The 26,044-nt window shown below is 39.5% G+C and overlaps 1 protein-coding gene across 10 annotated transcripts in view; it reads left to right on the top strand.

Moving 5' to 3' along the window:
- The window catches only part of Adgrg2 (adhesion G protein-coupled receptor G2), a 63,341-nt gene extending 37,800 nt beyond the window's left edge, over positions 1-25,541 (top strand). For 9 of the 10 annotated variants that reach the window (XM_013026535.1, XM_013026531.1, XM_013026530.1 and 6 more), the window contains 18 exons: positions 398-437; positions 1,215-1,252; positions 2,651-2,745; positions 4,173-4,239; positions 4,880-5,271; positions 6,883-7,048; positions 8,043-8,199; positions 9,499-9,642; positions 10,681-10,803; positions 11,611-11,656; positions 11,770-11,873; positions 12,723-12,844; positions 14,220-14,488; positions 15,191-15,290; positions 15,875-16,158; positions 19,291-19,392; positions 20,385-20,540; positions 23,923-25,541. In XM_013026535.1, coding sequence (XP_012881989.1) covers positions 398-437; positions 1,215-1,252; positions 2,651-2,745; positions 4,173-4,239; positions 4,880-5,271; positions 6,883-7,048; positions 8,043-8,199; positions 9,499-9,642; positions 10,681-10,803; positions 11,611-11,656; positions 11,770-11,873; positions 12,723-12,844; positions 14,220-14,488; positions 15,191-15,290; positions 15,875-16,158; positions 19,291-19,392; positions 20,385-20,540; positions 23,923-24,107 — 2,590 coding nt within the window. In that variant the 3' untranslated portion in view covers positions 24,108-25,541. The remainder of the gene's footprint in view (positions 1-397; positions 438-1,214; positions 1,253-2,650; positions 2,746-4,172; positions 4,240-4,879; positions 5,272-6,882; positions 7,049-8,042; positions 8,200-9,498; positions 9,643-10,680; positions 10,804-11,610; positions 11,657-11,769; positions 11,874-12,722; positions 12,845-14,219; positions 14,489-15,190; positions 15,291-15,874; positions 16,159-19,290; positions 19,393-20,384; positions 20,541-23,922) is intronic. The other variant, XM_013026539.1, reaches the window with a different exon arrangement.
- The last annotated feature ends 503 nt before the right edge of the window (positions 25,542-26,044 follow it).

Genomic DNA, 26,044 nt, shown 5'->3' with positions numbered 1-26,044 from the left:
GTCCTCAGAGGCCCAGGGTGAGCACATGCCCCTCTCAGAATGTTTCTTTTTTTGCCTAGAAGCCATCTCTTCCTCTTGCTCTCTGCTAGAAGAAGCTAGGTGCAGGGGTGGCAGGTGGGGGTGCTGCAATAGCCTAATGAATAAGTCGCCTGTTCAACTATAATTTATATCTTGCTCTCCGCTAAAACCCATTCAGCACCTATCTGGTTAGTTTTCTTTGTTGTATAAATGATTTATTTTCCCTGCATACAAGTCTCTTATTACACCCTGTGTTTCTTCAAAGTGAGCGCCGTAAGCAGTAAATACCAGGCACTTCATTTAACTGCTGAAAACCTATGTATTTTGAATTTTACATTATTGGTTGCCTGAATGTCAATTTCTCTCATTTTATTAACAGGCGATCAGAGCTCAACAAAACTCTACAAACCCTAAGTGAGGTAATTCTAGTGCATTCTGTATCTTTTTTATAATCATTATTACTTGGGGAAATCACATAGTTGTGCATTCTTAAGGATATATATGTATGTGTGTATGTGTTTGTATATGTATGTGTATGTGTATATAGTCTCCCAAATCTATCAGGTAAAGAGTAAAGGAACTAGTTACACCATTCAAAAAGTCAGAACTAGGAGCTGTGGGTGGACCTTACACGGAGACAGGTTTTCCTTTATGAAAGACCAAAAGCTGCTTCTTTTTATTGTCGGTCGTGGGGCTTGAGCTCTGGGCTAGGGCGCTGTCCCTGCACTCTTCAGTTCAAGGCAAATGCTTTATCACTTGAGCCACTGTGCCACTTCCAGTTTTCTGGTGGTTTTTGGAGATAAGAGTCTCACAGACTTTCCTGCCCTGGCTGGCTTTGAACCTCAATCCTCAGATCTCAGCCTCCTGAGTAGCTAGGATTATAGGCATGAGCCACCAGCACCCAGCTCCAAAAACTTCTTAAAATGAAAATTCCAAGAGAATATTCTTCCTTGTATACCATCAGGTTCCCTCACACTGGCTTCAGTCTCTAGATAAAGCTCATATAAGCATAAAAAGCTTTTATGGTATGTCAGGAATCCAGTAGGACCGTAAAGTGGATGATGTTACTAGGAATATAAAGTGGACGATCTCTAGGGGTTCTTGTGATTCCAAAATTCTGTGATTAGCCCTAGGACATGTTTTCTGATATCTTCAATTGTCAAAGTAACATGTGTATTCTTGCTTGTTTATTTCAGACTTATTTTATAATGTGTGCCACAGCAGAGGCCCAAAGGTCAGTCATGTTTAATTCTTTCATAAATATTATTATTTCTGCATTTGTGAGGAATCAAATATTAGGAGTCTTCATTAAAATGTGAATTCCAAGGCTTTCCTCCTGCTTACATACTAGTGACATTTCAGATTTCTCTATTTTTATTTTTCCTAACACTGGTCACTCTGTTGCATTCATTTTATTGCCTATGAAGCTAAGGATCATCAGTGTTCTTAGCTACCAATATAACTAAGAAATAACTCACAGTGAGTTAGGCAGGAAATAAGAAACATAGTAGAGAGCTTGGAATTACAGAAGAGGAAGGAAAAGATTAAAAAGGAAGAGAAAACAAGAACCAGATATTGTCCAACCATTATTTAAGGGTACCCAAATAACCATTTAACGTGTGTCCATTGGTTCTCATTGCTACATAAACCAATGGTCTACAGATTAATAATGTCACTACCTGCACCCTGAGCATTCCATGAGAGTCAGGTAAACTCATACAATAAAATTATTTCTGCTCGACACTGGTGGCTCACACCTGCCATCGTAATTACTCAGGAGGCTGAGATCTGAGGATCACAGTTCAAAGCTAGCCCAATCAGGAAAGTCCATGAGACTCTTTTTTTTTTTTTTGGCCGGTCGTGGGGCCTGAATTCTGGGCCTGGGCGCTGTCCCTCAGCTCTTCAGCTCAAGGCTAGTGCTCTACCACTGGAGCCACAGCGCCACTTCCGGCTTTTTCTGTTTATGTGGTGCTGAGGAATCGAACCCAGGGCCTCATGCTTGCAAGACATGCACTCTACCGCTGAGCTACCTTCCCAGCCCCGTCCATGAGACTCTTATCTCCAATTAACCACCAAAAAGCCAGAAGTAGAGCTGTGGGTTAAGTGGTAGAGCACTAGCCTTGAGCAAAAAAGTTCAAGGTCAGTGCCCAAGTCCTGAGTTCAAGCCCTAGAAACAGCACAGTTTTTTTTTTCATTTTTCAAACTATTAATCTGTGGAACTTGTGGAACTTGATGTTGCATAATCAATACTATCAGTGACACTTTCCTTACTTTTGTTTTGCTTTGTTTTGTTTTGTTTTCTGTGCTTTCCCAGGGTTTGAACTCAGAGCCTGGGCACTTTCTCTGAGCTTCTTCTCTGCTTAAGGCTATTGCTCTGCCACTACAGCCACTGCTCCACTTCCAGGTTTTATTTTTTGGTAGTTTACTGGAGATAAGATCTTACAGACTTTCCTGTCCAGGCTGGCTTTGAACCATGATCCTTAGATCTCAGCCTCCTGCGTAGCTAGGGTTACAGGTGTGAGTTACCGGCACCCAGCCCCTTTCTTTACTCTTAATTTTGCAAAAGCAATGGCAACTATAAAGATTAATTTCAAATGTGGTAACATTTGATTATTAATATTTCTATTTTCAGCACATTAAATTGTACATTCACAATAAAACTGAACAAGACTATGAATGTATGTACTGTAATGGTTGCTTTGGAAACAGTACAGATTCGTCCAATGGGTAAGTTGTCTCTGTAGCTCTGTCAATTTTCACATGACGTTTGGTGTGTCATTTTAATTGAAATATAATTAAGAATTTTGCTTATTTTCAGCTTGCTGTTTCATCCTGGTCCTTGGGCAATTTTTAGAAAGCTCAAGAAGTTTTATTTTTCCTGCTTTCTTATAAAATTTCAATATATCAGGGGCTGGGAAGGTGGCTCAGTGGTAGAGCATTTGCCTTGCAAGCCTGAGGCCTTGGGTTCGATTCCTCAGCACCACATAAGCAGAAAAAGTTGGAAGTGGCGCTGTAGCTCAAGTGGTAGAGTGCTAGCCTTGAGCTGAAAAGCTGAGGGACAGTGCCCAGGCCCAGATTTCAGGCCCCACAACTGGACCAAAAAAAAATTCAATATATCAGCTGAAAACATGAAAAAAAATCAAACCCTATTGAGAAGGAAAATTCTATTTGGAGTGTTTGATGGATTCCTACTAGAATATGTTGCTTTTTTGGATTGGCAAATCAGAGCTGTATATATTTATGATGCACGTTGATACTTTGATATGCATTATAGAATATACATTACCTTATACACTTATCTTTTTGTACTGAGAACACGAGAATGTTACAAACTAATCTGAGCAATGTTCTACGTATAGTCACCATAGCAGATAATAGATCTCTTGAACATATTCCTCTAAATTTTGTGACCTTTAACCAACATTGCCCAGTGTCCTCTGGTTAGTACCCCTTCATAGTTTAAATTAGTCAGAGTTTCACAGATTCCACATATGAATGAGATCATGTGGTATTTATCTTTCTGTGCCTGGCTTATTTGATTTAACATATTGTTCTTTGGGATGTGTTTATATCTGAATTTCTCTTAGGAGTGTCTACAAAGAATGATTGCTATTGCATACATGTACCAAGAAAGATCTAATAACTCAATAAGTATTTTGAGTACCTACTGTGTATCTATAATGTGTATATATAAAAATGTCCAGTTAGCCAGGCATAGTGGCTCATGCTTATAATTACAATTACTTGGTAAATGGCAATCAGGAGGAGAGCAACAGGAGGCCCACCCAGGTGAAAAGTTGGCTAGACTCAATCTTAACCAATAGCTGTGTATGGTGGCATGTGCCTAGCATCCCAGCTATGTGAGAAATGTAAATAGGAAGAGCATGGTCCAGACTGGCCTGAGTAAAAACATAAAAATAACTGAAACGCCAAAGGGGTTAGAGGAGTGGATCAGGTGGTAGAGTGGTTGCCTTGCAACATGAGGCCCTGAGTCCAATCCAACAAAACAATGCATTTGGTTAATTTTATCATGCATTATCGCCAATTGCTCTTTAAAAATGTATAAGAACCACCTACTTGATTGGTTTGAGCTTCCACCTTGCTTTATTCATATCCATACATTTTCTTTCTCCTTTCCTTTTTATCCGCCTCAGAGCAGTGTTGCTGTTCCGTCAGGATACCATGCCCTTCCTCACCAGAAGAATTAGAAAAGCTGCAGTGGTATGTAGCAATATTGGAATACTGCCGACCCTTTTCCTGAGTAAATAAACACATACATAGAAACTTTTATTACGTATATTAAATCACACTACTATTACATATAGATGTATGTATGTATAAAAGGTTATCTGCATAATGGCTGAAGGTTGTTAGAGAAATTCAGAGTGAAGAAAGGAAAGGGTACTTTTCTGATGCATCAAGTTTCCATTTGGACCATTGTCTTGACGAAGTGTTTCACAATCTCGACTGCACAATTGAATTACCTCGGGATAAAACATAAGCGCATCTGTAAATACATACAGGATCATATGTGTATATTAAACCATTAAGCAGGCTGAAGTGTGATACATGCAGGAGCAAGGCTCCATAGTGGCATCCTATTTAACAATTAAAAGACATCTAGAGCTCAAGACGAGGCAAGTGTCTTCACTTATGCCCTGAACTGGGAGGTGGAGAGGGCCAGGCAAGGACAGGGGCCAGTAGCAGAATCATAGAGTGTGTGAAATGGCAGACTGGAAGTACCAAGTTACTAATGAAATTGTCAAGCTGATGGTATGAGATAGTCGCCAGAGGGAAGAGATTCGCCCCTCTGTAGCTCCTTTGTGTTTCACTTACATCTCCGATTTTTTTTTTCCTTTAGTGATCTACAGGATCCCATTGTCTGCTCTGCTGATTATCCACATGACCCGCCATTTTCTTCTTCCAGCAAACCCATCCCAGTTGCACCTCAGGCCACCATTCTTGCTAATTTTTCCAGTAGCTCTTCTGTTGTTGATTCCCTTGATTATCACTCTGAGACCGAGGACACTCCCTCTGTGACACAGGAGATTCACATTCCTTCTTCCCAGCCTTCAGCTCCCATAGCTTCCAGCCCTGCCATTGGCCTGCCCACCCACTCTGGAACTACCTCTTCCCCACTGTCCCAAACAGATCTTTCACTTAGCCCACCACATGTGAATCCCTCACTTCCCTCTCCTACCTTACCTGCCCGTAGGGATGGCACCACAGTGAGCACACCTCCTGGCAATACAGGTAAGCATGAGGGGAGCCCACTGCTCTTAAGAGGATTGGGGTGTGGGCTGAACCAGAGCTGCCAGCTTGCAAGTCAGAACACATGAAAAGGCCCCCTTGAGCCTTTCTTTTTCTGAAAGCGCAGAAACATTTGGAAGACTGAGGTTCTCCATAGGAAACACAATCTGGGATGGGCATTTTGGCTTCTCCTGCCTCTGCCTGTTCCACATAAAGATGGTAGTAATTGTACTAGATTGGAAATGATGGTGTACGTGGGAATGCCATGAAAACTATGAAGGGCTCCCAGGTTCAAATGAGGCTTTGAGATCCAGAGATAAAAGGAAATGAGAAAGAAGCAGAGAAAATTCTAGAGATTCTCTGGAGATTCATTGGTGAGTAAGAAGCAGGCCTTCCAGAATTTGGAGGACAGGAGGCAATGCCAAGTTTGTGGATAACCTTAGATTGGGGCTCAAGTTGTGGTGTCTGCCTCTTCTAAGCCATGATGTCACCATGTTCAGGAGATTTACAGATGACTAGTTCTGATTTTCATTGCCCTCTTTGAAATAACAGTGCCATTTTAGACAAAACTCCAGAATCATTAGAGCTACTGTTAAGGAAATGTTCAAGGATGAAGAATAAAGGATAATTGCAGTTCATTATCTGGACATACAATATCCATCTTCCCAAAGCTATTTCCAGTGACCCTTGTAGAATCAACCTAACAAACTACACAAAAAAACCAGCAATGAGGCCTTCCTGCATCTTCTACTTCTAGGGCAACAAGTGAAGTGACAAATGAGTAAAAGATAGATGTTGGAGAATCACCCAGTAGCTGAAAAGTAGATAAAAACTGGATGGTTCCATAGGAGAAGGGTGGTTAAATAAGATAGGCCACCTCAACACAATGACCGTTGTGCTACTGTGTAAGTCATTAGAAAAGCTGTACAGAGACACAGGGGCCTTCAGTCTTGATGTGAAAAGACAAAAAGGCCCAACAACAGGTAGTATGTACTCCGTGTGTATAACAGTGTACATACACATGGATACATTTTACTGTTTATGCCTTTGAATGATCACAGTCACATAACCATCAGGTATTTAAATTTTCCATTACCATTAAAGTCCTCTTGTGTCCCCATGAAGTCAGTATGTCCCTCCAGCCCCTGGTGACACTATGGACATGTTTTTATCTCCCTACAGTTCTGACTTTTCTAGAATGTGACATAAAGAGAATTATATAGAATGTGACATTTTTGAGTTTGGCTTTTTCCACTTTTTCCACACGTGTTGGGAAAATTGGCGATCCACGTTGTTGAATATATTGAAAGCTCAGTCCTTTCCTCACCCTTTGTAATATTTGACTGTGTGGAAATCCACATTTTCCCCTCCATTCTCCAGTTCATGAACATTGGATGAGTTGTTTCTAGTTTGAAACTATTAGAAGAAGGCCAATATCAACCATCATGACCCCATCTTTTTTAAGATTATATGGTTGGTTTTTGTTTTCTTTTTTCACCACTGGGGCCACTACGTAGGAGACTAGATCACAGGGTGATTATGTATGCGTGTTTATCTTTCTAAGTGATTTTTCCCCATCATGTATTCACAAACTTACTTGGCTCTTTGATACAGGAATTGCCACCACCCACAATGATTCTGATCTTGAGACCCAAGTGTCCCAAATGGAGAAAATGCTGTCCTTAGGCAGCTTGGCGCCTAACCTGGCAGGTGAAATGATAAACAGAGTCAGCAAACTGCTTCATTCCCCGCCAGCCTCATTAGCCCCTCTGGCTCAAAGGTACGACTTAGCAAACTGAAGAAATGCTAAGAGGGGGCCTTCTAACATAAAAAAAAGGTGCTGTTTCCATTGTCAGTGGGACCAAGGTGGGCCAAAGAAGTTCCCAGAGGGAGGGTCTTCAATTTGTGTTACTGGGTTCCTGCTGTCACAGTGAAGAATCTCAGAATGCATTCGAATAGAGAGCAGTGACATTTATTAGTAAAGCAAAGCAAAGAAAGAAGAGTACACACCCAGACATGGGCACAGGCACATGAAAAGAGGCAAGCTGAGCATTCTAACTTTAGGGGTGTTACTAGGTAAACAGAACAGTGGGGTTTTGTGTAAACATTCCTTTAGCTAAATGTTCCTTCCGCTTAGGTACCTGCTATTGTTGTTGCTCTGGTATTCTGATGTTTTCAGATCTACCTGGAGACGTGAATTTTAGGTTCTTGTAACATAACTAGTTTTTTGTGACTTTTAATGATCACCCTTTAAATCGGGCATTTTTTGGGGTGGGGGGGTCCGGTTGTGGGGCCTGAACTCTGGGCCTGGGCGCTGTCCCTCAGCTCTTCAGCTCAAGGCTAGTGCTTGAGCCATAGCGCCACTTCCAGCTTTTTTTCTTTTTGCTTATGTGGTGCTGAGGAATCGAACCCAGGGCCTCATACATGCAAGGCAAGCACAATTGGGCAATTTTGAAAGACTGTGTCTTCATCCCTAGAACATAATAATCACCTGAAGCAAGGACAAAGGTGGGAAGGGGAGGTGATCATTTTACTGGTCTGTGAAGACACGTGGAGCTTAAAATAAAATAGTGTTTGTGCACTTCTAATCAGATGATATATGAATTTGCAGTGTTTCTTTCTGAATTCCGGGTTTTTTTTTTCTTACAATATCCCATGTGCCTCACGTTACCTGCCCAAACATGAATAATTATAGATGAGTGATTTTGTTCTCAAGGAACAAGGAGAGAGGAAAAGTGTGAGGGCTAAATATCAACTGCCACATATCTTTCCAGGTTATTAAAAGTAGTAGATGACATTGGCTTACAGCTGAACTTTTCAAACAAGACCATAAGTCTAACCTCCCCTTCTTTGGCTGTGGCTGTGATCAGAGTGAATGCCAGTAATTTCAACACAACTACCTTTGCAGCCCAAGACCCTGCAAATCTTCAGGTACAATCCAATTTCTTATGGAGAATACATTTTCTTTTATTTTTTATATTTAAGTTGTTGTGCAAGGGGCGTTGCCTTTTAACAAAGCACATGTGAATACAATGCATCTTGATCCGGGTCACCCCTTTCAACAGGAGCATACATTTTCTTGTTTATGGTTGTAGCCCTCTTTGTTGCACTTTGTGACTGAGGCAATTACTGCTAGCCATTAGGGGTGGTGTTCATTTAACATCTGGACTAGCCAAGCGCCACAGATTTAAAAACGATACTGAGCACTAGGCATGTAGCTCAGGGGTATTGTACAGGCTTTGCGTGTGGCATAGCACTTGCTTAGCCATGCGTGAGACTCTAGGCTTGATCCTCAACACGACAAGAAAGCAAATAAATGACATCACCATTGACTGGAACAGGATGTGACCAGTCCATGTTGCACTCTTAGTTAATCCTTTAGCAGCTGGATTGAGGAATTTTTTTCCAGGGAAGGGGTAGAGGCTCTCCATATGGGAGGATGTTAGGGAATTGGAAGAACTAGACATGGAGATGAGCTACTTATCAACCCATTTTGATTTTTTGACAAGTGTTATGACTACACTGTCCTATGAAATCATGTTCAAACCCAGTCCTGCTTCAGTGCTTCCTGTCCACCTAGTAGAAGGATTGGAGGCTAGAAACAGTCAAGTTAAACCAAGCCTTTCTTTTTAATTTTCATAATCTGTCCATGTGTAGTGTGTGAGTGCTATTGTAACTTTACCCTAACCTTTGCTTTCTAATGTGGTGTGTGTGCTGCTTCCGTCTCCCTGGGGTCTTCAGTTAGCTTACACATTTGGCCATTTCTGTGTATTTTTAAATGTCCCCTTTCCTATCTGTGCACTAGTGGCTCACATCAATAATCCTAGCTACTCAGGAGGCTGAGATCTGAGGATCCCAGTTTGAAGCCAGCCTGAATCAGCAGGAAAGTCCCTGAGATTCATTTCCAATTAACCAGAAGTGGTGCTGTGGCTCAAGCTGTAGAGCACTAGCCATGAGCAAAAGAGCTCAGGGACAACATCCAAACCCTGAGTTCAAGACCCAGAACTGGCATAGACAAAAAAAGTTTCCTTTCCTGGTTGGAGTTCCTATTATTTTTCTCATCCCCTTTTTTTTTGAGTAGCAACCAGATATCCAGAAGTAGAATGCGCCATTTTACTTAGAAATACCAGCTATTGAGCCTATACAGGGCCCTTCATCTTGAAGAGCTGTGTTTTCTATCTCCTTGTTGTATCAACTCAGACATTTTCATTGACTCTCACTTGTTTTCAGGTTTCGCTGCAAACTCAGGCTCCTGAGAATAGTATCGGTGTTATTACTCTGCCATCAACACTTATGAGCAATTTGCCAGCTAATGATGTGCAGCTAGCTTCCAGAGTTCAGTTCAACTTTTTTGAAAAACCTGCTTTGTTTCAGGTAAAGTTATTCTTCCTTGGTTTGGGTTTGGATTTTGTTGGGAGGTGTGGAGATTTTAGTCTTTTATTAAATCATCGCATATTATTAAATTTGCTACAAATTAAATGAATTGCTGAAACACTGTACTCTTTGTTTTTTGGTCTGGTTGTGGGGCCTGAACTCTGGGCCTGGGCACTGTCCCTCAGCTCTTCAGCTCAAGGCTAGCGCTCTACCACTTGAGCCACAGTGCACTTCCGGCTTTTTCTGCTTATGTGGTGCTGAGGAATAGAACCCAGGGCCTCATGCAGGCGAGGCAAGCGCTCTACCACTTCCCCAATGCTGTAGGTTTTTTAATCCATAGTGTAATGACACTTAACAATAACTGATACTTCCATAGTCTACAAATTGCCAAGTTCTATCTTACACACTTAAACAAATGTTGACTCTAATCTTCTCAACAAACCTACCCTGGAAGATAGAAACTTATAGTTACCTCCATTTTATCAATGAGACAACGAAAGCACAGAGAAGTTAAGTAACTTGCTCAGGGACATGAAATACTGTTTAAATGGCTTAATGTGTCCCCCTTTAAAGATTCAAGAGGTCCTGGTGTGTGCCTTTATGCAGTATTTAGAGTGTCGCAGTAGTATAAGCTCTTTTTCTAATCAGTGTTCCTTGCAAACTTTACTTCCTAATCCTTGATTTTTGTGCTATGTTGTGAAATACACCATGTGGACTAAATAATGACCTTCTTTTTTTGTCAGTTGTGGGGCTTTAACTCAAGGCCTGGGCACTGTCCCTAAGCCTTTTTGTGCTCAGGGCTAGTGCTCTATCACAGCACCACTCCTGGTTTTTTGTGGGGTTTTTTGAGTGGTTAATTGGAAATAGGAGAATCACTGGGACTTTTCTGCCCAGACTGGCTTTGAACCACTATCTCAGCCTCCTGTGTAGTTAGGATTACAGGCGTGAGCCACTGGTGCCTGGCTAAATAATGTCCTTCTAGCTCTGAAGTTCCCTTGTCATTTCCCTTGTCATCTCATTGATTCTTTGATATGCTAGGACCCTTCCCTGGACAACCTCTCTCTGATCAGCTATGTCATCTCATCGAGCGTTGCAAACCTAACTGTCAAGAACTTGACAAGAAATGTGACAGTCACACTGAAGCACATCGATTCAAGCCAGGTGAGAAAAAAAAAAAAACCAGTCTGATGTGTGCATTTACTAGCGCCATCTTGTGCAGCCTATGCCCAGAAGGCATAGCTTGAGAAAGGCAGATCTAGGAGTAGTGTGTAAGACTGGACTCATGTAGTCACTCCTTGGGCTTTAACCTTTCTAATCATCTACCACCTAGTTTCTAAGAGTGATGGACTCAAAAGCAAACTCTTTTCCTCTACTGAATTTCAGTGCAGGAGGATCTGTAGCTTCCGGTCAGTCTGAGTCTTACCACCCAAGAGGGATACCCCACACCTCTCAGCTCAGTTCACCCTGACCTTCGGCTATGGCCTTGTTATCATAGAGTAGACTTCAGTCTCAGCACCACCTGGGAATTTTCTAGAAATAGAAACTCTCAGACCTTACCCTAGGTCCACAGAGTCAGAGTATGCTTTTCTTTGTTTGTTGTGGCACTGCAGCTTGAACCCATGGCCTTGTGTAGGCTATACATTTGGGTTAGCATTGAGCAGAATATGCTATTTACTTTTTGTTGTGGTTCTGGAGTTTAAACTCAGGGCTTCATGGTTTCTAGGAAGGTACTTTGCCTCTAGATCCAGTTCTCTAGCCCCCAGAATGTGTTTTTTAATTAGGCCCCAAGCTGATGCCTATGCAGGACTAACGTTAAAAGCATTGTTTCTAGGGAACACATAAAATAAGAACATTCCAAAAAACCAAGCACAAGATTCTGAAATCTAAGTTTACACAGTTTTTCCTAATTGATTTTCAGGGTTTTTTTCAATTCAGCAAATTAATTGTAACTTATCTTCCTATTTGCAGGATGGCCTAGTAGTGAGATGTGTATTTTGGGACTTGGGAAGAAACGGTAGGTTCCAGTTAAAATCTTTACAGAGTCATGAGTAGATACGTGGGGGAGGTAGGCAGCCATTGGAACTGTGGATTTCTTGATGGTACTGATACTCTTCTCAATTTCAACAGGTGGCAAAGGAGGCTGGTCATCCGACGGTTGCTCCATCAAAGACAGAAGGCTGAATGAAACTATCTGTACCTGCAGCCACCTTACAAGCTTTGGTGTCCTATTGGTAACATGTGCTCTGTGGTCTTTGATTCTGGATCTGAGGGGAAGCTGGCCATCATATCAGAATACCTACTCTAGAGCCAGACATAGCACTCGAGAGCCTGAGGTAGAAGAATTGGGAGTCTGAGGCTAGCCTGGGCTATGTAGTGAGACTCTATCTCGAAAACATGTCTATCCTAATGGATGGCTTGGACAGATAAGCAGAGAGTATGATATCATGACAAAGTTATGCAACAATATTATGCTTTGAGTGAGCAAGTGCATCTGAAGGAAAATATTTGAATGTGGAATACAGTTTTTTTTTCACATCCTATTTTTACATTAAAGCTTTTCCCTATCAAATAGCTAGGAAGACTAAAAATTTCATATTAGAGTGGGTAATAAAATTAGTTTGCAGCAACATGTCAATGTATTATAAAATAACTTGACAGACATGATCTTCTTTAATCTTTCCAACAATTTTGCAGGATAGGGAGAATGTGGCATTGCTGTCTCATTGAAATAAGGATTGAGACTCATGGTCCATAGTCATAGAATTAAGAAAGGTGAGAGCCAGACACAAGTTTGTATACTCCTACTCAAGCTCTTTTCCAGTACACCATAATATAATGGTCAAGTACTTGAGCATTGGAGTCAGGCAGACCTGAATTTGAGTCTTAGATCCTCCACTTCTTAGCTTTGTGACCTTGAGCAAGTTATTCTCCCTGGGTCTTGCTTTCCTTATCATTACCCAGTGATAGTCGGCCTAACCTCATAGTTTGATTGAACGGACTATGAATGGGTACCTAGCCCATTCATGATTCTTATTTCTTTTTAAAATTTTTGATTATAAAATTAGTGCTTTATTTTTCAGGACCTATCTCGGACATCCTTACCACCTAGTCAAATGATGGCTCTGACATTTATCACATACATTGGCTGTGGACTTTCATCAGTTTTTCTGTCAGTTACTCTTGTAACTTATATAGCCTTTGAGTAAGTATCCACAACTGGAAATTTGGATTCTAGGACTACAGGTTCCTCTCTGTCATCAAAATGTATTAAGTGCTTTTCTTGGCCTGCTCCATCCTGTATACCCACTTGACAGAGCATCTTGGTGTAAAACTTGATGAGGGTTTATATGCTTGCCACCTTCAACTAGTCTGTGGGCTCACTAGAGGCATAGATTGTTTCATGATCATCTGTTCACCAGAGTGGTACCTGATACTTTGTCAATACTCAATGTGAAATGAAAAACAGATATAGACCCTAAAAGTATAAAAGGTTATAATCTAAAGTGGACTATAGCAGCATGGAGAGCAGAAAAAATATTCAAACTTAACTTTATAAATTAGACTGAGCAAGCATTAGATTAAAGATGTCAACTGGTATAAGGATAATACAAAAGAAAAGTAAAAAATATGGATGAAAAATAGACTTGGCCTAGTCTAGTGGTGCATGCTTATAATCCTCCTAATCAAAAGCTGGATATAGGAGTATTGCTGTCTGATGTGGCCCAAGTTAAAACACAAGATACTATCTAAAAACAGACTAAACAAACTTAAAGCAAAAGGATGGGGAGGGTAACTTAAGTGGTAGAGTACCTAGGAAGCACAAGGTCCTGAGTTCAGTCCTCACTACTGCCCCCAAAAAGTGGATACTTGGTAAGTATGGTTTTGTAAGTCAAAGCAAGAACGATATCTCAAAGAATCTCCTTCTTAGCTCACCAGAATAGCTCATCTATCTGGTCACTAGAATTCTTACAAATTCTATTTGAAAACAAATAGAGACATTTCTATAAAATTAAATGATACAATATGTGGGTTCTGAAATTTAGATTTGGGGCACTAGTCAGGAAATGTAAAAATATACTTTCAGTGCCAATTTAGAGCCTATAGATATTCTAGTAAATTTTTGGATATATTCCTTAGTAAGACTAAATTACCATAATTAATAGCATACTATGGGACTCTGGTCATACTTTGAAGATATGAACATAGCAGTAATTTACAAGATGCAGAAACAATCCTTGTGCAAATAGTTTAGGAGAAATGTGAAAGTGCTCAGTAGTTCCATCTACAAACTATTGAAAAGTATGGGTCAACCATCAGCAGAAGGATTCCACAGAAAGACAGATACAAATCTTCCATATGGTTATCATAGACAATTCTGTTTAGATTTCTCTTTTGTTTTGTTTTTGTTGCTTTACTGCCCTCGTAGACATACTTACTTAAAAAGGACAGGTATGCATATAGAGATTTACCGAAGAATAAAAACAAAATGTTTAGGACTCAGAGACAGCCTGATAAATATGTTTACATGAGGATTTGCAGAATGTAATACTAATTCTTTTTATGTCCTTTCCTTTTAGAAAGATCCGGAGGGATTACCCTTCTAAAATCCTGATCCAACTGTGTGCTTCCCTGCTCCTGCTGAATTTGGTCTTCCTCCTAGACTCATGGATTGCACTCTATAACACTCGAGGCCTTTGCATCTCAGTGGCCATGTTTCTTCACTATTTTCTCTTGGTCTCATTCACATGGATGGGCCTGGAAGCATTCCATATGTACCTGGCCCTTGTCAAAGTGTTTAATACTTATATCCGAAAATACATCCTTAAATTCTGCATTGTCGGCTGGGGTATGTATGTTTTTGCAAATTGTAATTCCTTTTCCTCTAGTAATTTGATTTTTAAATAGGTAAGAGACACATGAAGAAGCAGATCACACTTGACAGATTTCTAAAACTTGTATACGCCTTCCAGGCTACACAATCCACAGAGCAACATTGTTGAGTCTTTTCCTAGACTATTGCATTTCCTCTTGATTTTGTTATGAATGCATCTCTAGCTACTACCACCAGAGCTGCCATGGAAGGTGTTTGATACATTAAAGCCACACTCTGTCCCTGAGCTTCCGGCCAGCCTCATTCTGTTTGGAACCTTCCAGATAACAGACACATGTATGATAACCGTGTGCTCTCATAGGCAGAGTGAGAGAATGTACCTATAAATCAATGTACCTTCATTGTCACACATAATATTTCATATTATATGACCTGTTGGAGTTGGTACACAAAGCCCTATATACCCCAAAAATCTTACAGGCTTTTTCCTTCAACTCCCTACCCAATGTAGACACCTCTTCAACTTAAGTTGATTATTGCTAAGAATAGTTTGACTGCTCCTTGAACACTTCTATTATCAAGGAGATCATTACCTTAATGGGTGACCATTGGCCATGTTCCAAATGTCTATAGTCACTTTTTGTTCATTAAGTTCCATTCCTTCTCATCACTTTCAGCTCTCAGAACTATATGTGACTGATGTTTCCCATCTTCCAGGGGTACCAGCTGTGATTGTGGCCATTGTTCTGACTATATCTACAGATAATTATGGGCTTGGATCCTATGGGAAATTCCCCAATGGTACACCCGATGACTTGTAAGTATGGAGCCCTCCCTGAGGGAATACTGAGCAAACTACACAATTGAATTCTCCAAGATAAATAGCAGGCCTAAATAGCATATTGGCTCCAGATCTCATCTTAACAAAATCTAGTCCTATGTAACAACAGCCTTCACCATTGTACATAATGCAATAATCTAGTTGGAAATGCCAGGCTACTATTTAATGAATTCGAAGAAAACTATTTTGAGAAAATATATGAATTAGGGATAGTTATAATGAAAATATTTCTGTTAGCCTTTGATAAAAAAACAAAACACCAGTGACATTATATTAAATAAAGATTCATGGAACAGAATTACTAGGATTTACATGAGTAAAACCCTGAATGATTACAAAAATGAATGTTTTTAATAGTGGAGATACTAAGATAAACTCTTAAATTCTTTTCCCAGGAGCTATAACTGGTTATGGAGAGCAGTGGTTTTAGTGTGTTGTTTCTCTTATACTTGTAAAAAATGTTTCAGTAGAATGTTACAGATTCAGTATCTCATTTGGAATATTATTTCATCCTCCTAATATGTCTTTCCTTGTTTTTCTCCCCACCCCCCAAATTCTAGTTGCTGGATCAACAGCAATGCGGTATTCTATATTACAGTTGTGGGATATTTCTGTGTGATATTTTTGCTGAATGTCAGCATGTTCATTGTTGTCCTGGTTCAGCTCTGTCGAATTAAAAAGAAGAAGCAACTGGGAGCCCAGCGAAAAACCAGTATTCAAGACCTAAGGAGTATCGCTGGTCTTACATTTTTACTGGGAATTACTTGGGGCTTTGCATTCTTTGCTTGGGGACCAGTTAATATCACCTTTATGTATCTCTTTGCCATCTTTAACACCTTACAAGGTAATCTCTACAGCATTAAACTCAAAGTAAATGTTGTCAATTGAATACAAAAACCTGTCACTAAAAGAGTGTCTGTAGTCTATTTAGTTACTTAGATATATTTGTTTCAGGGTAGAGTTATCACTACTGCTTTTAACTCCCATAGCCCCTCTATAATTCTACTAGCAATAGATAATTTTGCAGAGTCTCAGAATCTACTCTGAGAATAGAAATTAGTATAGCCTCTGCAGAAAATAGTATGGAAATTTCTCAAAAAAACTAAAACTAGAGGGGCTGGGAAGGTGGCTCAGTGGTAGAGTGCTTGTGTTGCATGCATGAGGCCCTGGGTTCGATTCCCCAGCACCACATAAGCAAAAAAAAAGAAAAAAAAACTAAAACTAGAATTACAATATAAGCCACAGATACCACTCTTGGACATATATCTAAAGGACTGTTAGTCAGGATATGACTGCAATATATCTCTTGCAGCACTATTTGCAATAACCAAACTACAGAAGCAGCCTAGATGTTCTTCAACTGATGAACAGATAACAAAGAAAATGAGCTACATATACACAATGGAGTATTGTTCAGCTATAAAGAATGAAATTGCCGGGTGCTGGTGGCTCACACCTGTAATCCTAGCTACTCAGGAGGCTGAGATCTGAGGATCGAGATTCAAAACCAGCTCAGGCAGGAAAGTCTGTGAGACTCTTATCTCCAATAAGCCACTAGAAAAAAACAGAAGTGGTGCTGTGGCTCAAGTGGTAGAGCGCTTGCCTTGAGTTGAAGAGCTGAGGGACAGCACCCAAGCCCAGAGTTCAAGCCCCACAACCGACAAAAAAAAGAATGAAATTATGTCATTTGCAAAAAAAATAGATTTTCACGTTAAGTGAAACAAGACAGATTCAGAAGAACAAAGGCTGCGTGCTTTCTCTTATGTATGAAATCTAGTCTTAACAGATACATAGTGATAGACCAACAGACAGACAGATAGATAGGCAGACAGACAGACAGATAGATATAGATAGATAACATGGTTGCAACTGTAGAACAATTTGAGAGGTGTGGGAGAGCATAAAGCAGGTAAAAGAATGATAGCATTAATAATATTAAAAGATATTGTGTCTATATGAAGAAGGCATAAGGAACCTCAGTAAAAGCTGTAGAATGATAGGTTAATGGGGACATGGAAAGAGATAGCAATGAAAATGTCATATTTGATTAAATTCTAATACACGCTTGTGTTAAATATACACTAAAGGAATATATGTAAAAGAAAATGAATGATAGGAATGTATAACGAGTTCTGTTGGGGTGTGGATACTGGTGTGAAGGGGAAGGACGAACAGAGAGGTTGAAGGAGGGAATATATAGTCAAAATACTTTATATTCATATTCAAAAATATAACAATGAAACCTGCTGAAATTGTTTTAAGAAATGGAGAATAAGAGTGATAGACAGGGCAAATTTGTCCAGAGAATATTGTGAACATGTATGGAAATATAATGAACCTCCCCTGTACAACCAGTATATATAATATAAATATTAAAAATGAAAGAGAAAACTCCAATCAGGAGGTGAAATTCAGATATCTAATTTGGCCATCTATTCTTATATTTGAAGGAAGTCAGTAAAAATTCTTCTTGGTTATATATGGATACTAATTTTTTGCCTATAATGTACTAGTTCCTGGACTGGTATATCTACTCATTGTACTATATAATATAAAATACAAAGTCAAAACAATGAGCAAATTACATTGAGTTCTGAGAATCATTTTATTTACCAACAATGTCATAATAAGAATAGTAGACACTTAAGTCAGGGAAAGAATTAATATATGCCCAAACCCCACACTAATCATTACCATAAAAGCTAGTTGTCTCCCCTTGAGTGGTTAATGTATAAAGCAAAATTGCCTCTTTATTTTTCTGGAATATCTTCTATTTAGAACATGAATAGAATCCGGTGCTTATTCTATAAAAGTGAATTAAGATGTAATTGATAGTGCTTTTGAGTTGATCAAAGATACGGTTAAGTTCTGATTTTGGCTGTTTATTCCATTTCGACCTCTCTGATACATATTTCCCCCTAATATAACCAAAGGTCACCTCCCAGGGTGGCATTTGAGCAAAGGTGTGCAATATTCCCTTATCAGTCTTAAGGGTTGGTATATGTACCCTATTAGAAGCAAATCTGGTGGTGGTGGTGGTGTGTGTGTGTGTATGTCTGTGTGTGTGTGTGTGTCTGCTTGAACTCAGACCCTGGATGCTTTTCCTTAGCTGTTTTTGCTCAAAGCTGGTGTGCTACCACTTGGGCCACATCTCCATTTCCAGTTGCTAGGGAGATACGAGTCTTACAGACTTTCTTGCCTGAGCTGGTTTCAAACTGTGATCCTTTGATCTTAGCCTCCTTAGTAACTAGGATTACAAGCATGAGCCACTGGAATGTGGCAAAATGTGATATTTTTAAATGAAGAATTTTAAAGTAGATAGATTATTGGCAAAAGCCTTGGATTATTGGCAGAGATGGGGCTGTATGGGAATGGAGATGGTCAGGAAATGAATGTGGTCCTGTCTGTCTGGTCTTCACCTTGCTCTTCTTGCCAGGGTATCACAGGAGCATTCACTAGAGCAGGGAAGTAGGAAGCTGGTAGATGAGTAAAATCACCACACTTACCAGGCTTGATGGTCAGAGTATAAGGACCAAGCAATAGACATGACAGCGGATAGGAGAACAGGAGAGCGAGAGAGATGAAACTGTAGAAGAGTCATTTGGCAAAATTTGAAAATGGAGTAAGAATCCAAGGGGAGGAGAGTTAGGTGCCAAGGTCGAAGCTAGTCTCTAAAGATAAGGAAGGAGGGGATATGAGAGGAAAGGATAAGGATATGAGAGGAAAGACAATGAGTTTAATTTTAGAAATAGAAATTTATCATTTTATAAGCATTTTTACCTTACAAAAATGGTTTTAAAAGGCATCCCTTGGATGCCTTTTTATAGTAAGCTTTTGGACTTTGGAAATTTTATTTAATTTACAAATTTCTACTTTGTGACAGTTGCCAAAGATTTTATCTTTTGGGCAAAGTAAGCTCATTACACTTAGGTCTTATTTAGAATTCACTGTGCTTTTTTTTCTTTGCCCTCTTTAGGATTTTTCATATTCATCTTCTACTGTGTAGCAAAAGAAAATGTCAGGAAGCAATGGAGGCGGTATCTCTGTTGTGGAAAATTGCGATTAGCTGAAAATTCTGGTAAGAATCTACCTTGCTTTTTCTCCCCTTAAACTTCACAGAAATAAATATACACATTAAGATCCAAAGCAATCACTGCCAAGGGACCACTGCATCCGGAAATCTATGCAACTGAAAATATTGTGGAAATTAGCAGGGAAAAATCTAGTGAAAAAATATTAATTTCTAGCAAGTGGGAGGCCCTGAGTTCATCCCCAAAACCACCAAGAAAAGCTAATCCTATGTGGCAATTTTGTTCGTAATCAAATTGACATATTAGCTTCCTCTTGAATGAAGCAACAGTAAAATTTTTAGTTTATTTCCTACTGATTTCATGTTTTTCATTTCCCAAAGATTGAATATTTTCCTTTTTAGCTTTTTAAGGCTTGACTCAACCCTTCCTCCACAGGTCCTGGTTGTCAGGGGCTTTGTTAGTGGGTCCGGATTATTTTGAAGTTATTTTCACATATGCCTTGTTGAGGAATACAGTAAATAGTTTTAAAAAAGAAATAATATTGGGGGAAAAACAGATTTATTTTGCATGAATACCACCTTAGCAGTACCTAAGGGCACCAGGCTTTATACATATCAGTCAGTCATTGCTATGGGTTCAAAAACAAACCATCACATAAGCCATCACAACACAGTTAATTCATGTTCCTGGGAAGCAGTTTGAGGCTCTGAATTATACTATCTGGGTCATTATATTACATGACTGGATCATGACTATAAATATCCTGTGAATTATCAGTGAGTATTTATAGGCATGAACCATCCGGTTGGCTTTTAGTTCCAGGATAGTAAAAGTTACTTTTAACTAGGTGGTCATTTGGCCAGATGTACGTAGTCTAAGTGAAAGTTCTTTTTTTCCACTGACTTATGACATATGTGACTTTTCTATAAGATCTTCAAGCTAGAAATCATTTGCTAGAACTTGTTACACTGGGACCTGTCTCTTGCATTTGAGCTTCAATATACTGCCCTGTTTTTCTGTAATGCTTATTCTGCTGTAGACTGGAATAAAACTGCTACTAATGGTTTAAAGAAGCAGACTGTAAACCAAGGAGTATCATCAAGCTCTTCAAATTCCTTACAGTCAAGCAGTAACTCCACTAACTCCACCACACTGCTAGTGAATAATGATTGCTCAATACACGCAAGCGGGAATGGTATGTATGTATGTCTCAATATAGTATTTCTCAGATTAGTGTTTATTTTTTTAAGTAGTTTTATCCTTTAGTGGCATTTTGGTAAAGCAAATTGAATAATTACATTTAAGATTAATGGATCAAAATTGAGTTCCCTTATAAGTACATCTATGGATCCAAATTTATTTCAGACTAAAATGACCTTTTTAAGATATAGATTTCATAATGGAAATTTATGATAACCTAAAAGGCTAAATATTTCAAATCCTAAATTAAATATTGCTCAAGACTTCAGTACTGTGCTATTTCTGTAAGAACAGTACCTAAAATGATCGACGAGACCATATTTTTCTATATCTATAAGTTATGCATCTTCAACACTTTTAAACCTTCTTGTTTCCCCCTTTTTATGTTTGTTAGTTCTTTCCCACAATATGGCTGCCTTGGGACAGAGCCAAACCCCAGGACATATAATACACTGGTGACCAGATATGACACCAATAATGTCACACATTAGTACCGCTGTGCTTCTTTTACTCATTAGTTCTGACATTTCTAGCTAAAACTTCATTTCCTTTTTTTTCTTCTTGAGACTGGCTTGTTTGTTACTTGCGAAAAGCTTAGCTGACCTATTTTGCCACCTTCTGCTTCTTAATATATCTTCTGCATTTTATAAAAATTCATATTCTTCCAGTATACATTCTCCTTCCATGAGAAATTTTCCTTTATTCCTTATTTTAGGGTGTGAGTTTTTCGCAAATAATTCAAATAAATTTGCGAGAAAGTTCACCTGTCTACCAAGTAGTTTGCCAATCTCCTAAGGATGGAAGTTCCTGATGGTTTTCCTAGACGTTTAAAATACATTAGAGTGTTTCTCACTTTGGGCAACCATAATAAACAGCTGAGGCTGAAGAATTCTTTTTTTATGGAATTATGGGATGCTGAGAAGCATCTTTGGCCTCTACCCAGTAGACCCACTAGTGTCCATCCCCAGATGTGATAACCCAAAATGTCCCTAGACACTGCCAAATATACTCTAGAGAGCTTGAAATTGCCCTGGATTGAGAACATTATCTACAGTATACAATAAGAAAATGCTTTCACCGGGCGCTGGTGGCTCACACCTATAATCCTAGCTACTCGGGAGGCTGAGATCTGAGGATTCAGGTTCAAAGACAGCCCAGGCAGGAAAGTCTATTCGACTCTTATATCCAATTAACCACTAGAAATCTGGAAGTGGTACTGTGGCTCAAGTGGTAGAGCACTTGCCTTGAGCTGAAGAGCTGAGGGACAGCGCTCAGGCCCAGATTTCAAGCCCCATGACCAACCCCCCCAAAAAGAAAGAAACTGCTTCCATATGACTTTTGATTTTTACTGTCAATACCAGAAGGGAATGAAGGCTGGCTAATAAATTAGGGGGAGACAACAAGTCAAAAGGAGAAAAATTAAGAGTGAGCTGGTTCTTCCAGAAACCCTAAAAAAACATAGTTTTGAGGTTCTTGATCCATAGCTAGATTTTTCCATATTGTAAAAATGGCTCAGAGATGAATCCTAAAACCAATCAGTATATTGTCATTCTTTCGGGGCAGATTTGACCAAAGCAGTACATTTGACACAGATATTTTAACATACCTATTGTTTTTAATGCCTGGCAGTAACAGTGGGGTTGCTTTTTAAGGCTACCAGAATGGTTTAAGTGTTTCAGATGGAGTAATGTGCCTGTCAGAAAAACATCCCCAGTACATCAGTCCTCACATTAGGATCTGGAATGGATGAAGAATGGAACTGGCAATTTCAAAATAAAATTGGCAGCTGAATGGTTTATTATACAAGGCCGAATTGTTCCTACATCAAAATGTCCTCAGATCAAATGCCTAAGTCAGAGCAACTGTCTCACGCAGTGATATGCCCTGTTTGGAATGTGTGACAGATGGGACTGTTAACCCTATCTAACACCACTTGTACTTGAATAGGACACCTTTCAGTTTTAAGCTGTCTTAAAGCCAGGCCATTTGACATGGGGCCACAAGTTCACAGTTTCAAAGCAACATCCATATCTATTGACTCCATCCCTTCTCACCCACGAAATCTTCGACTGAACACATTATTCCTGCAACCTTCTGTGAAATGGGAATAGTAACAGTGCTCGTCCCTTAACATTATAAATACTATCATATTTGCTGACTGTTCAGTCCTATGATCATTACTAAAATTATGTCAGCAACTAACCCATGGGCTTATTATTTGGCTTCTGATGGGACAGTGATCAGAAGAGTGGTGCCCAGAAGCTAGAAGATCTCAGTAGCTGTGTCCTCTACAATCCAGTGCCTGCTCTAAGTAGGAGAAGCCTTAGTCCAAACCACTGAATATACAACTATTTCCTGGCTGGACTCTTAGGTTAGAACCCATGGTTTCCTCCTGAGAGCCAGTCTTGCTTGGAGTTAGGATGATGATTTAGAAATGGTTAGAGAGAGCCAGGTACTGTTGGCTTGCCCCTATAATCCTAGCTATTAAGGAGGTTACCAAGAAGGCTGAGATCTGAGGATCAAAATTTGAAGCCAGCCTGGGTCAACAAATCTGAGACTTTTAGCTCAAATTAACCAGCAAAAAGCCAGAAGTGGAGATGCGGCTCAAATGGTAGAGCACCAGCCTTGAGGAGGAAGGGCTGAGTGAGAACATGAGGCACTGAGTTCAAGCTCCTGTACCAGCACAAAACAAAGGAAAAGGAAAAGGAAAGAAATAGTGGAGAGAAGTGATTTCTTTTTGCTCTGGGTTATTATACTAGTACAAAGTTTCATTTTATAGAAATTTAAGAATTCAGGACCTTTTAAAGGTACATTAGAGGGGCTAGGAATGTGGCTTAGTGGTAGAGTGCTTACCTAGTATGCATGAAGCCCTGAGTTCAATTCCTCAGTACCACACACACACAGAAAAAGCAGGAAGTGGCGCTGTGTCTCAAGTGGTAGAGTGCTAGCCTTGAGCACAGAAAGGCTCAGGGACAGAGCCCAGGCCCTGCATTCCAGCACCAGAACTGGCAAAAAAAAGGTACATAAGAGTATCTCTGTTAACTTTTTGGAATGAACAAACTATTATCATAGTTTTTTTTAATACATCACTTAATGTTCAATCAATGTTAGGGAATGGGCCTTTGAAATATAATAATTTTTTGCTTTGCTTTAGGTTTTGACCATTTCATTAAAAAAAGAAATGCCTACCACAGGAAACTTGTCTTTCCAATTTGTGCTTATTTTGAGTAGCCTTAGGAAAGAAATGAAAAATAAACATGAAATACATATCATGACATGTTTCACATGTACATATATTTAAATTAGTTTATGCCTGCTTTTTTTAATGGTTTTTTTGTGGATCTTTTATGACACCAGCTTCGGTTTTCCTTACACAGGTAATGCTTCTACAGAGAGAAATGGGGTTTCTTTCAGTGTTCAAAATGGAGATGTGTGCCTTCATGATCTAACTGGAAAACAGCACGTGTATAGTGAGAAAGAAGATTCCTGCAATGGTAAAAGCCGCATGGCTCTTAGAAGGACTTCAAAGCGGGGAAGCTTACATTTTATTGAACAAATGTGATGCCTTTTCCCCTCTAAAATCAAAGCATGATGCTTCATAGTGTGAAATGTCCAATCTTACCTTTTACACAATGTGAGATGTATGAAAATCATCTTGTTTTATACTTAGCAACCTCGGAGGAACATAAGCTAATTGAAGGCAATGGTTAACTTGTGAAAGAGGAAATCAAGACATTATCACAGTTGTGATTTTGTCCCTTATCCTTCATTTGAAAGAAGATTGATTTTAAACATCACATTATAAGCCCTGTGTTTTAAAAGTAGTTAATTTGCAGCCACATTTTAGAGGTTAAATTACCCTTGATTACATCTGGGAAAACAACTGCTGACTTCAGCCTGTTGGTGAGTTTAGTTGTGCATGCTTCACTTGTATATAACCTAATTTCTAGTGAGTGACCCACATGTTCAAAATCTTACTTCTATCTTTTTTGTATTTATTTTCTACTGTGTGAATTTATGCTTTTTATAGAATCACAGTCGTGTTGTCTTGTCTAATGTGATAACCCTAACTGGCTCAGTGACTTCTTAAAACTCCTTTTGGAAATTATATGGGATGTGAAATAGGAAAACTTCACTGGAATCAAGAAAAAGAATGAGACAGCCATGCTAGCCAAATGTAAGCAGATAGTGCCACAATGAACTCATAGAGTGCCTTTGAAAGTTAGAAAAAGGTACCCTCCCTGGGCAGACACAAACCATGGGCTCAGGTTTGGCAAACAGCGTGTGAGCCATATTTTAGCTCAGTCACCCTTGTGGGTGTATCCTTATGCAGAGTACAACCTGTGCAAAGATACATGAATCAAATACCAATCACCATGATCAGAGTAAGGAAAAAGATGTTTAACCTAAAACTTTGGTCATAGATTGGAATAAAACTCTAATCTAGACCATGTCAAATTCTCAAATCTTCAGAGTGTTTTAGAAGAGGGGAATAGCGTAGGTTTACATTTTTAAAGAACTATATAAAGGGAAATAAATCATATTGCTGTTACATAAGGCAACTGCATGGTACATTGATGATTGTTATGACTGGTACACTCTGGCCCAGCCAGGTTTGTACTTCTTTTTTTTCAAACATGTTGAGTATGTAGTGACAAAGGGGGCCAATTGGTGGGAACAATGAACTGTCTTGCAAGGCTGTCTTTTGTATATGTATCAAACCCTAAACGTTCATAGTAATATAGAGACTATCCTGCTTCCCACCTACACCTGCTTGAGCAATTCCTCAAGTATTAGGAACATTTAAAAACCTAGTTTGGTCTTTCACTAAGGCTCCCTTGTATATATTTCAATTGAATTTTGTATCCCAGACTGGCAGTAGTAATTGTATACGTTTCTGTGAGTGCTGATTTGTCTTTGCGATATTTCTTTTCCGAATTATTTAATTGTCTTGTATTTATGTGTTACAATGGACAAAAATGTTTAAATGAATGAAATAAATTTGCAGTTAAGTTCCTTAAATTTGGTGAGCTTCACAAAGAAGACCCATTTGTTTTCCCTTTCCTTAGCTACACGGGATGGAAACAATGTTTGTTACATTCGAATCGTTGTCCAGTAAATTTACATGTGGGCTAGATTTTGGAAAACAAAGAATACTGTGCCTAGCCGTGGAGAGTAGATAATTAGCAGCTAGAAGAACGTAATGATCACCAAGTTCCAAGTTAGAGTCCTGCAAATGAACAGCAAGCAGAGCCCAGGGAGCTGATGGCTAGGACAGGGGCTTTGGGCACAACCACCTCAGCTGGGGAACCCTGCCCTGATTTCCCCCTTTGCCTTCTAGGCTGTGCTCCACTACTCACATTCCATGCTGGCAGCTGGGCTAGCGTCACAGTCTAGGGAGAGGTGCGATCCCCAGCCACAGCTCCATAATGGACACACCTCTCTTCAGCCAAGGGTGGTTTAAGCAGCTAGCCAGCCGCTGGGCCCATTCCACTACAG

The sequence above is a fragment of the Dipodomys ordii genome, unplaced genomic scaffold (assembly GCF_000151885.1).
Source record: "Dipodomys ordii isolate 6190 unplaced genomic scaffold, Dord_2.0 Scaffold94, whole genome shotgun sequence".
NCBI lineage: Eukaryota > Metazoa > Chordata > Mammalia > Rodentia > Heteromyidae > Dipodomys > Dipodomys ordii.
This window is presented reverse-complemented; position numbering and strand designations above follow the sequence as displayed.